The 13,169-nt window shown below is 41.5% G+C and overlaps 1 protein-coding gene across 1 annotated transcript in view; it reads left to right on the forward strand.

Moving 5' to 3' along the window:
* The window catches only part of gstcd (glutathione S-transferase, C-terminal domain containing), a 48,714-nt gene extending 38,498 nt beyond the window's left edge, over positions 1 to 10,216 (forward strand). Inside the window, exons 9-12 of the mRNA XM_071912976.2 lie at positions 3,226 to 3,359; positions 5,248 to 5,278; positions 7,781 to 7,850; positions 9,009 to 10,216. Of these exons, the coding sequence (XP_071769077.1) occupies positions 3,226 to 3,359; positions 5,248 to 5,278; positions 7,781 to 7,850; positions 9,009 to 9,199 (426 nt within the window). The 3' untranslated portion in view covers positions 9,200 to 10,216. The remainder of the gene's footprint in view (positions 1 to 3,225; positions 3,360 to 5,247; positions 5,279 to 7,780; positions 7,851 to 9,008) is intronic.
* The last annotated feature ends 2,953 nt before the right edge of the window (positions 10,217 to 13,169 follow it).

Here is a 13,169-nt window from a genome sequence, read left to right on the forward strand (position 1 = left end):
TTCTAATGCCAATGCTGATGGCAATATAATGATGGTATAAGGATACCTGTTCTTGTTGGTTCTCTTTTCTGAGATTTTGTATAAGATTGAGTCTGTTCATCAATAGTGAAGTGCAGTAATAGTCAGGGACATAACAGACATTCACCTTGGAGGGGAAAAGTGACTGTGTCTCTATGAAGCTACACTAACCATGGTCTGGTCCACACACAAATAGACTTAGACACATTTGTGCATGTGTGCATTTGTACACACACTCACACACTTAAACACATAAACACATAGACAGAAAGCAGTGCACCTTAAGGGATGAGGTTCACCTGGTAATGCCTAATTTCTTTGTCACTGATGGAGCTGCCTGCTTGCTTGTCTTGCCAGGTGCTTATTAAAAGTGACATGTGAGCAGAGAGAGCAAAAATGAACATTTAAAATCCAAACATGGCAATGAAAAGCAATAAAAAATGGTTAGAACGTAATAAGCACCACACCATTACATGCGGGTGCGATACTCAATTAAGTAGAGTATCGGTTAACAGTGTTGTTGGAGCTTGTTCTGTCCAAAGGCTAGATAGGATTCGGAAGAAATGTAATTACTTGAATAACAGTGAATAATGAAGCCCCATTATTTCCGCCATTTGATTGAGAGAAAATACAGATAAAAAGAAACAGTCTGTGGTATCTCTCTCCAAAAGACAGAGATTAATAAAGAACACGGTTTCGCAGATGGCCCTTGGTTCTTTATTTTTGCATATTAATCCATGATCTATGTTGTCCTTCCATTAAAATGCTTGTAAAGAGGTAAGTCTTAGCACATGTATGACATGTTTCTTTGAGCTAGTTTTTAAATCAGCCTTGTCTATATTTTCACCTGCTATGATCCATTTTTCTAGGTAGTATCCCATACAAATAATACTGTTATCTTTGTTCTTTTATGTGAAAGTTCCTCTGCATTGCTTAAACAACTAGCTCTGATCTGTTGATTGAAGCGAGGATGCTTTCTGAAGTCAAGGATTGGCAAAATAAAATAACTTATCAAAACATATTGGATGTCTATTTTGTTTTGATTATGTGCACTTCTTTTACGCTGGTTTTATGCTGGTTTTGGCTAGAAGCTGGTTTTGGCTATGCTATTACGCCTAGAATTTACCATAGCATGACAAATATAAAACATTAGCTGGGTAAGAATGATGCTGTTACTTTATTAATTTCTTGCTTTAGATGAAAGATGTGGAGGATGTAACATCATCATACCTTGATACACTCTTCCTAATCAGCAGTCTCAAATATGGTGCCAGAAAACATAAGCAATTTCCCCTATGCCATGAACAAATGCAGGATAGAAACTGAGGTGTTTAGTGTGAACTTCAAATAGACTCAAGGCCATGCAGGTAATTGATGTTCATTCCCACTGTTCGCTGTCTGCTTCTTCTTTTATGTGCAAGTCCCTCTTCAATAACGCTCAATTAATATCAATACACATCTTTCCAAAGAGGAATAAACGATTCTTTGCAGATGAACATCCAGTACAATTAATTCAAGTTGACACTAAACACATGGCAGTCCCATGTGGTAATTTGAATTAATTTTAAACCCCCTTTAATGTAGCTCTTCACATGCAACAGAATACTTATTTCCAAGTACAGATTATGAAATTACAGTTACAACAAGAACCAATTGCCAAGTTTGAGTATAGATATATACTGTGGCTTCTTCTGTAAGCTGAGCAGAAGGGCTGAAGCAGCCAAGGCATTTCCAGGGAGCGCTGATGTGCTTCTGAGAAATGTACCACTGCTCAGACATTTAGGGGACTTTATGAGTGGGTTTGGCCATGTTTAGAGTGTCTGTATCCCCCCTAATCTCTGGAGCTGGAGCCCATCTTGGCCCAGCCCCGTCCTGACTGGGTCTGAACTTCTGCTCTGTGGCATCGCTGCCAAGGCAACATACAGTCGATCCAGACTCGGGGACGCCAAGTGACAACTCCTTGGAAGACAAGAATGCAAAATTGAGGTGGCCTTTAGAGTTGAGCAGACTCAGTTTGTGCCAGATTCATTTCAGTGAGCAAGTAGCCATTTTGTCATCAAATTGTTTATACTGCATTTCATTTGGACCATCAACAGAAAATCTAATTAGCTGAACTACACATGAAGAGAATTTTTTTTTATCACCATTGCTTGGATATTAAACTCATAGGGGTGAATTCACAAAAAATCAATCTCATCAAGTAAGTCAGTAATTGTATGACTTCACAACCTATAACGGCAAATAATTTCGGTCTCGGTTAACTGAAACAATGATATTCTCTTTTGAAAATATCCTCCCTCTCGGATGCCTTTGATGTTGGCGATGCCTTCGCCCGGCTACAATCACAGCTGCCGTAGTGACTGGAAAATGTGAGCATCACATCCCTTTTAAACTTCCATTACCACCAGCTTTCGGAAGATCGTAACAATTTCACCTTAATTGCGAGCCGCAATTAGCGATGATCTTTGTGAATTGGACACACCCTGTAATGAGCCTCATTTGCATTTAAAGGGGTCATTTTTGTGCCGAAATGCATATGGATAACTTAATTTAAATATGCATGAACAGTGACGACGCACTGTGTTGCTATTTCCTTGGCAGCGGAGTTCCACCCACTGCAGGTGGTTTGTGAATCACACGTTTTTTTTCTCTCTTGCGACGGTTTAACGGACGCAGAAGTGTCGCAGTGCTTTTGTGAATTTACCCCATAGTGTTTGAGAACTAATAATGTAGCTCAGTAGATGGACTGCGTACAGTAAGAAAGCCTACTGGAATACAGACAGCCCGTGGGGATTTTCAGTCCCTCTCCATCATCCAATATGTAACCACACCAGTGCTAATGTATTGCTAGAGACCGATCGTCATGCACAGTTTACCCACTCAATGGGAATCCTGATGCATTCGTGCCTCAACTCCTAAAGCACCAATACATTTTGCTTGTCCTCCTTGAGTCTGTGCCTTTGAGATCACAGATGTATTTAATGGCAGCCGCCTTTTTGAAGCAATCAATGCAATCGAGTACACAGTTTTAAAGTTTTTATTTTCTTCTGTTTCGTTTTGGACTTTGTGTTGGACAAAGATAGTTTTCAAGAACGCTTTGAGCATAGCCGTTTTTTTTTGGTCAGTAAGAAGTTCTCAACCTGTGTTTGTGTGTGTGTTTGTGTCTTTGTCTCTGTGTGCGCGCATGTGGATATTTTGCTTCTTCAGGTGGCCCTCCATGCATGCGGCGTTGCGACAGACATGGTGGTGGAGCACTGCGTCCAGGCAGGAGCAGCCTTCGTTGTCAGTCCTTGCTGCTACGGCTTCATCCAGAACACAATCAAGTTCACCTTCCCCAGGAGGTCCGCAACACCCCGCCACACCCCACCCCAGCGTCGAGTCTCTGGGCTCTTGTGTCTTACTGTGTGCCTCCGCTGTTTTGTTTCTGACCTTTTTGCTTTCCTATCAGACCTCTGGCCATATCAGCCCTTCTCTCTCATTTTCTCTTTCTGTTTGTCTCAGTTTCTCATTAGTGCTCTGTTGTTTTCACTCACTCACTCACCATCACCCTAACCCTAACCCTCTCTCTCTCTCTCTCTCTCTCTCTCTCCACCACTCTCTCTTTCTTTCACTCTCACTTACTCTCACACATATAGACGTTCTTTATCTCCTGTCACTGCTTTGTGTTGTGTTTGTTTACCTCTCGCCTCTCATCACCGCCGCCACGGACAGTACGAGGCAGCAGTGTCACATCACCCTCACAACAGTGTCCGCTCCTTACCTATTCACTCTCTGTGCCATCCTATCAGCAGCGGAGAATAGGCTTCTCTACACAGAGGCAGCCACGGATATGACAGACTGACATGAAAATCCAATGGGAGCTGTAGACGAGAAACGCTACTTTTAATGGTTATATGTCCTGTATTGAGGAGAATTAACTATTTAATTTGACATCTTGGTGATGTTTCAGACTAAAATATGATCCTAGTGGGACAGCACCGGAAGAAACAACCAGTAATAGAGAGGGAAAAGTGTGTGTGTGTAGGGGGGGGGAGAACCTGTGTTTTAATGGTGTTGTTCTGTTGCCATGGCAGCAGTCTGTCCACTAATGGGAATGTAATGGCTTAAGTGTAAGTGATAAGAAGGCAGTATGTTGTCAATACAACATTGGGTTTCCAAAGAGCTACAAAACAAACCGGTGGTGTAGGATTGTTATTACTGAAGATGAAAGATGTGATCACCAGTCAACCTTTTCTTCCACATGTGGGACCTATTTATGGAAAGCTTGGCCTCCTTGTTAATGTTACCACTTGCAAAAAATTTAAAAAAAAAAATTTAATAATGTATTTGAATATGAGTGAATATTTGGGTAAACATTGTGCAAGGACATTATTATTACATTAAATTGCATCAATTGTGCCTCGAGACCCTGAACGTACAGTATAAATATTTAGTTTTCACATGCTTAGTTTTTCTCTCCTCACTTTTGCTAACACGACACTTCACCTCTCCCAACTCCTCATTAAATATTAAAGAATGACAACAAAAAAAAAATAGTCTTCGCAGCTGTAACAGACAAAAAGAGGCTGTGTTCCTTGAGGGCAGTCGTACAGTGTGTGTGTTCGGGGCCTGCGCACCTGACTGTGTCAATCTTCGTCTTGCTACTAGTGTTTCCCCCTCAGGTCATGTTCCAGATCCTCCTGTGGATTTTCTGCAGGTGGAGACGTTCCAAGCAGTTCCCGGCTTTTTTTATGGGTTGTGAAACTGCCCATTTCGCCACACTGATGGTAGCTTTCACTGGAAGTCCCTAACTGGCCAAGTTAAACTTAACTCTCTCTCTCAGTGGCCTGACTGGCCCCTGACCCCTGACCTGCTCCATGCTATGCTGATTTTTAATTAGCTTCAAGCTTCACTACAGTGTTCTCAATACTTTTAAAAGCCTCATAAACAAATAGACTTTCTTCCCATGCCATAGAAAAAAGCCCCGCGTTATGAAAGGCCTCCTTTCCCGGGGAGAAATTGGTTTATTTTAGAGGAGATGAATGTTGTTTGTGTTTTGTCAAGCTTTCGATTTGCTATGATACATTCAGTTAGGTTGTTTATGAAGAGATTTTCCCAAAAAGAAAATCTCTGCACCTGACTTTAGTAGTATTACATGAGACAGATAGATGCAGTAAATGCTCCCACATCTGAGTCTCTGCACCATCATGACATCAAACTATCTTCTGTTTTTCTCTTTTCTCTTCACAGCAAAAGGTTCCAAGAGACTCTGAGCTATAAGGTATGCCTTTTAAAATGTGATTCAATTCCTCTATTGCATTTATTATTCATTTGCACAGAGGCAAAGTATCAAGTACAGAATATTGAATTAAGGCAGTTTTGACTAGGGTCATGTTTCAGATTCAATTCACCAACTTCTTATGCAAATAGCAATGGGTCATGACCTGCTTTAAAACATCTTGTTCATTAGAGGCTCACGTTATGTGTTATTTCAACACAATGAAACCAGTTTTTCCCTCACTAATTGCAGCATATTAAGATGCTGCAGCATTAACGGACGCATAATGAAATCTGAAGAGCCCAATTTAAAAGTTATAGCTTCACATGCCTGGACTAGAGTGCAGTGGCCAAATGAGAGGCGGGAGTATATTCTCATACCACTCTCATTAACACCCGGCAAACACAGTTGCTGTCGACATTACAAAGATAACGACAAACCTACAAAAACAGACTGGATCTTTAAGTTAGAAAAAACAAAAATCTAAAATCACACCTGACATTATTGCCGTTACCTTATTTTTCTCGGTATCTACGAGTATAATGTCTTTTTTCTGCCTACCCCTTTATATCTATGCTATTGCTCTCCGTCTTTTTCATTTCTCACTGGAGATTGAAATAGAAATTCCTGGCCTCACGAGATCCCTGGGCTCTGGTCTCTGTCCTGGGAACACCGATTTCCCAAGGAGTTACAAGTCGGAGGCTCGCACCCTCCAGTCTGTCAATCCCTTATCGCTGAGCCCAGACACAGCACTGTACTCTGGGAGGGCCCGTCCCATAATGATGTATGGGACCTGTCGCTGCCCCTTGGAAGAATCTGTGCAAAGGTTGCTGGCTGCGGGGCCTCGTCATGGCAGCCTCAGCCTGGCAGTTGATATGTCACAGCACTGGATCGCCTCTAACTTCTGTCTTTTGTGCGGCCGCATAAAACACGGATTTTTTTACACAGATAAAAAAGAAAAATTCACAAACACAGAAGATTATATATGATTTGAAAGACACTCGACAGTTGTAGTGTTCTGTGACACTGATCTATTGTATTTTTACCATCTGTCCAAAAGCAGAACTTGCGAAAGAAATCGTAATTACTATAACTGCCGTCTAGAAATAAGCACCCAAACAATGTAGCCTCACCGCAGGAGAAATCAATATTCCATTTAAACACGCCGACTCATTATCTGTCAGTTAACACATAAGCTCTCTAAGTCTCCCCCGTCTGCCCCTATGGTTTGATTTTCATCAGCCACGCTCGGTATTTGCTGTTCATTTGGGCTCAGTCGTGTAGTCGAGCCCCACCGTATCTGTATCTCTGCTCTCAAACCCCCAGCCGCCACTTGCAGAAACTAATGTTGCATTCTGTTGCTCTACAGTGGACCATAGTCGTCCTCCTTGAGCTAGTTAAACAGACTGACAGCGCATTGACAAATGGCGTATCGCAGGGATAAAGGGCTAATGGTGTGAGGTATTGGTGCTGAGCGCTAACTTTGAGCACCTGCTCGGCGGCCTTGCATTCACTGTTGACCCTCTGGAGTGAGGAATGGAATCAATTAGAGTGGGAGCAGGTTAGAGATGACTAACCGCTCTCCTGAGTCGCCTGTTACATGAACCGTAGCAAGGTTAAAAACAGGATGGAGAAAAAACCTCGTCCTTTGGTTGGAAATAAATTTGTCTGCGATCTGCAGGCCTCTCCAGAGATCATACAGGGGTGATTTTATGCAAAGAATCGTGGGTGATGTTTACAAGCTTACCATGAAAACAGAACTTTTGGCCTTTTCTCTTTATAGACACAACACTTTTGGTGCTTTTTATGTAGTTTTATATATGCATTTAATTGCCTGCTACATTTTTACATGCTCTTTTACTACCAGTTGACACAGCTTAACTGTAAACCTTTAATCTCTCATCTGATAATTGCTTTATCTGTTGGTATGTATTCATGCATGTGTGTGTGTGTGCGTGTGTGTGTGTGTGTACATGCATAATAGTGCCTCATTAGAAAGACCAACCTTTGTGTAATTCTGTAAAGACTCATTCACATCTAGAACGCTAACTCTAAATATAACTATAACTATAAAAAGTTTTGAATTATTCCAAGTAAATAGAATGTCTTGTTCCCACTACAACGATAACTCGATAACTCGTTTTGGCTGTAACTATGGTTTTTGGCTCATTTTCTTGGATGCACTGACAACGATAAAACATTTTCCAAACCAAACAAATTAATGTTGCAAGAAAGAAGGGGGCAAGAAAATTTGGCAGCTCACTGCAGTGATGCTTTGTTTTCGATCACAGATATTGTGTTAGTGTGAATGCTTGAGCAACACTGTATCATTATAGTTTATAGATAATCCTTATCGTTATCGTTCTAGATGTGAATGGGCCTCAATAGATGGTATGCACAGTACTTGTGGGTTTGAGATTGGACAGAGACTCGCTCAAAATGGCAGCTGTAGTCCTTACTAGTATGAATTACACCTGACATGGCCATGGTCTTCCCTTCTTTCAGGAGCACATGGTCCTTTGCCGCTTCGCAGACCAGACTGCTGTCCAGCTTCCCCCTGAAAGGCGACACATAGGTACTGTACTGCCGTCTGCTGTCGCCGTATGTTACAGTAAATGCTCCAGTTTGCTCGACATATTGTGACCTTCTAACACCGCTCTGCCCGACACGAGGATCTATACATGAGAGAAGTGTGAGAAATATCGCTGCGTGGGTTTATACATTTTGACAAGGCGACGGCAGCGAACAGTTTCCAGACCATTGTTGTCAGATTCAGGGGATGTGTTTTGTCAGGCTGAATCCTCCAGGCCTCTGGTGAAGCTTTACAATTCAGTGTTTCATTGTGTTGAGGACTCTCTTCAGCCTGATAGCTCTCCAGCTTATCAAAGCTTGCCTGTGAGTCTGAGGAGGCTCCCCAATGCCTCATCACTCTGAAGCCCTCTCATATGTACCTGACACCACCTGTCACAGCAGCTTCTGCTCTATATCAGTTAACAGGGCTCAACCTCTCCCACTAACATCTTCTAACCATGTTTGATCTCATCTCCCCTGAGCCTGCCGGTGTGCCTGTGACTGTCTGGGTAGCATGGCAGACCAAAGCTCGAATTTCCTTTGTCTGCTACCTAACTGCTAAACTATATCATGTATTTTAAGACTGTTATTAAAGGAAATTCTAAGAGGAAAGGGAAGTCATCTCAAAGTGAAATTGTTGATGCATACACTACCAGTCAAAAGTTTGGACACACACTTTTTTTTAATTTTTACTATTTTTCACATTTTAGATTAAAACTATGAAATAACACAAATGGAACTATGCAGTGACCAAAAAAGTGTTCAACAAATCAAAAATATCTTATATTTTAGATTCTTTAAAGTAGCCATCCTTTGCCTTGATGGAAAGGCAAAGGCTTTGGAAAGAAATTCATACATAGGCATCAACTTCACTATTTATATTTGTCTAAGAAACACATTTCAAGCATTTAAGCATAAACCTTTAGATGAGAAAGGCTTTAAGATTATGAAAAACATAGCACATTCAATCAGGTGTGTCCAAACTTTTGACTGGTAGTGTAAATGGCCACTGTTGCATTTACCTCTGATGACTTCAATAGCGTACTGATGGACACTAACACTAGAAACACTAGTATGAACAAGGAAAAGTGTAAAAAAAAAAAAAAAAGCATTGTTTTTTTGTGGATGGTACAATGTTATATTTCTTTGTGCTCCTCTCCAGGTAAGCAGTGCATGGGCCTGGTAGACTTGGACCGCTCCTGGGCAGCAGAGGCTCATGGGTACTCTGTGCGGGTGATGACCATGGAGCCCGAGAGCTGTTCGCCAAAGAACAACATGCTGGTGGGAACGCGGCAGCAGAAGAGCGGACTGGCACTCGCTGCTAGCCAACTGGAAGGAGCGGCGCATAATTAGGACTGCAAGGACCAGAGTGGAGAAGAGCATCTTCAGTGTGATTAGGATTTGATGAAGTACCCCGGCTCTGTGGCTCCTGGCCCTGTGACGACAGAGAATAAGGCTTTTTTTTTACATTCAGGACTTGCTTCTTATTTATTTTTCATAAGTAAACAGTTTTTTAATGAGTAACAGCCTGGGAAAGATTAAAGAGAGGTTTGCTTTTTATTTGTTTTTTGGAGTGGTATCAAAAATCATCTTATAATGTATTTCAGGCAGACGGTATAGACAACATTTCCATGGTTATTGATTGATTGAACACACAGATGAGTGGTTTCTGAGAACTAGTTGTCAATTATTGGCCAGTTAGTTTTTAGTACAAGAACTCAAAAGAACTCAAGTCCCTCAGAAACTGCTAGATCATGTTTCTGTCTTTGCCTCAACTGTGTGATCATGCTCTCCGTGTAAACAAAAGCAGCAGGAATTACACACCCATATTGTGAAATAAATACACCATATATCCACATGCTGTTTGTGCAAATAGTCTACATACGGGCTTCTGTAATAGAACTCAGCAGTTACCTCCCTCTGTTGCCAGGTATTAACTGGGAAAAGAGAAATTCACCACTAAAAATTCATCTGCACTTGTAGTTGAGATGGGGGAATTATCATTATCTGCCTCTTCTGTGAGTGTGTGTGTGTGTGAGTGAGTGTGTGAGGGAGAGAGAGTGAGAGGGAGAGAGAGTGAGAGGGAGGGAGAGAGAGAGAGAGAGCGAGAAAAGGAGAAATTTGATTTAAACTCATATCACAACAGGTAACACACAGCATTTGTCATGGTTCTAGGGGGAGGCTGTGATTATTCCTCATAAAGAGTGAATATGAATATGGTATGCATACTGTAATACATTCAACAGCAATGAATATTTTATCATTCCCGGGCTGCCGGAAAGGTCAGTGTGCTTGATTAGACGTACGGTGTTCAGAGCCCAGTCGGTGAAAATCACAAAAATATGGCCTGTGTTTGCGATTGTGTATACTGTAGACACACTGTAGACCCTTTTCACTTTTAGACTTGCAGTTGATAATGATCAACTGTTTCTCTGAACAATTCTGTGATTTCACCTTGACAGTATATTGCAACTGCTGGAGAAATGGGGAATGGGGAGGTAGCTGGAGAGTCCACTTCCCTACTCGCGCTGAAGGGGCCGAGGAGGAGGAGGTGGAGGCTTTTCCAATGTTCAGCTCATCTGAATTCAGTCAGCAGAGTCAATCTATCCCGAGGTGAATGGCCACAGACACAGCTCCTTCCAAGGACTGGAATTACTTTCAAAAGGGAAAGACGTCTGACTCCCTGTCCATGCCTTCGGCTCTGCCCAAGTGCGCATAACACAAATGCATATAGGCACAAAGGAGGAGAGAGCACAGACAGTGCCACTTAAAGCTTAAAGCATGAGCGAGGGGCATATTAAAGTGAGAAGTGGGTTGACTCACCTCAACCACCTTTAGACTCTTTAGGGATCAGGAGATGACTTGGCAAGCTCCTTTGTTTATGTATAATAGGTGTGAGAAATCTGAGATTCGTTCCATGTAAAAAGTCTACAGGGTAAATGCATTTCTCTTGCAGCTGTTTTTACGAGTGTCAGCTTAGTGCATGAAGCATACGCTTATTAAAGGCCACGGTGATGCCGCCGCTCCCCCACTGCCACTATGTTAATATAATTGAACGGAAGCCGGTTTCTCATTGTGTAATTGACTGACTGATCTCAGTATAAAGTCTGACAATATGTGACAGCTAGACCTGAAATTTAGCTAATTTTTCAAGTTATTTGAAGCAAAATGAACCTGTGCAACCTGAGCTAAAAAATACAGAGGTTATTATCCATCAGCAAGTCTTATACCCTTTAATCAATGTGTACATACTGATAATTGGTATACTCAAAAATCATGGCTTGAGGCTTTAATGTGGATCATGGTGGACACACACACACACACACACATAAGATTGCACTCTGCATCATCAAAGTTGTGGATGCGTTCAACCAAAAGCACCTCTGAATTGAATAATTTGTTGCAGCATAAAACCTCTAATAGGAAATAATGGCGCCTTCATTGTTTTATTAACTGCGGTTATTATTTGGAATTAAAATTCTGCTCACCTTGGCGTTTCGGGCACCAGTTTTCCATTTCATTACGCTCGCATTGTTTATGGCAGTTTGTCTGCAACAGTTCATTGCTCCATGTTTGGAGATCTCGCTCTGTTGGTATGAATTTTCCCTTTGACAAATACTGACCTTATTTATGTGCCCCCAGCTACCACTGGCAGGCTCTGATATAAGTACAAGCCCTGCCAAAATGGGTACAAGGTTGTCACTGCCCTTTCCATTTCCTATCTCAACAATCGTGCTCGCTCTTTCTTCATTATCACTAATAAAAGCTGTGTCATTTAACTTGTTTATAATGTATTTATTATTTATTTACAATAACCAACTCTGGTCCATAATAAATTATTATGCACTCATTTCCTCTTTGCCTCAAAGTCCCACTGCTGTTAATTTGCACACCCTAATGCTGAAATCCATACTTTCCCCTATACTTCCCATTATACATTCTACTTAACAGTGTGGAAACTGCAGGTTGTTATGTTTATATAAACCTAATTTGCATATTCTTGCTCATTTATGTTTATTTTCTATTTTGCCTGCTGTATTCCTTTATTATTTGCTGCTGCAACAACTCACTTTCCCCACGGAGATCATTAAAGTTTCATCATATCTTAAAGGCCTATTATCCTATCTTATCAGTAGCTCACAACACACAACTATGGTGTTGGTAATGAGGCATGATTTGGCTGATTTAAATTAACCATAGCTCATTCTTTTAAGTACAATAAATCAGCATGGGAATCCAGTAGACTTAGAGTCTTGTGGTTTAAATGAAAATAATGTGATTAATTGTTTAATAATGCACAAACGGCTCTAGATTTCTCCAACCACTTAGCTCCTAGAAATGTCAAACCTCTGTGCAACTGCGTAGATTTATTACCAAATCCGTGACAGGGCATTACAAGGCGAACACTGCCATGTATCAAAAAGTAATCGTGACTGTGAACAGCCAGTTAGAAATCATGCTAAAACATTCATCTCATGGTCCATTACTGAGCATGGTGCTCGCTTAATATGTGGAAGCCAGCCTCCCTTTTTCTCTTTTCCAATGACTCATTTCTGGAGAAATATTTTATTGATTGACTTGGACTCGCGAGGCGGACTTAGGCGTAGTGTATCACATCAGAAAATGAGCCAGGCCTTTATGATTGTGCCCCCAGACAGGAAGTGCAATTCAACACACTTTGAATGTGAAGTGCTTCTCATGAGTGAAGCAGAATGTGACGATAATCATTTTTCAGATGAACAAAGTCAGACATAATCCCTTGCCACGGAGAGAGAGTGATGAAAACCTAGCGATTTTATATTACGTGCCTTTCAAATCAGAAACTCTGCCAGTGAGCCTGTGTTGTGCAAAGCATGGTGGGAAGAGACATCCTGTTTCAGTGACACAAAACCAGAGACATAATCAGTCTGCAGTTGGAATCACTGTGTCAAAGAAAAATGTTTCAATCAAAAGCCGTTTCATTTCACTTGTGTAGGCTATTTATTTATAATAACCACTTAGGCTGAGGCAGAATTATACGAGTCCAACATTACACGCTGAAAACGCCTTTTCATTTTTTCTGCTCATTTGTGCCACTCATCCTCTTTGTCCTCTTCAAATTCAGCCCCAGTAATTTCCACTACATTGTTTTAGTGTGTGAGCAACATCTACCTGGGTGGGCGATGCACCTGCGTGCCTCAGCAGGCCACGCAATTAATTAAGGCATTTCCAAAGCACGCTCGGCGTGGCACCGCACTACACAGTTGTGTTGGAGTGCGCAATCTGGAGTGTTTATCCTGGCAGTACAGTAGGTCATGCTTTCGCGTTAAAGTCCCACAGGCAC

This window comes from Centroberyx gerrardi, chromosome 3, assembly GCF_048128805.1.
Source record: "Centroberyx gerrardi isolate f3 chromosome 3, fCenGer3.hap1.cur.20231027, whole genome shotgun sequence".
In the NCBI taxonomy this organism is placed as follows: Eukaryota; Metazoa; Chordata; class Actinopteri; order Beryciformes; family Berycidae; genus Centroberyx; species Centroberyx gerrardi.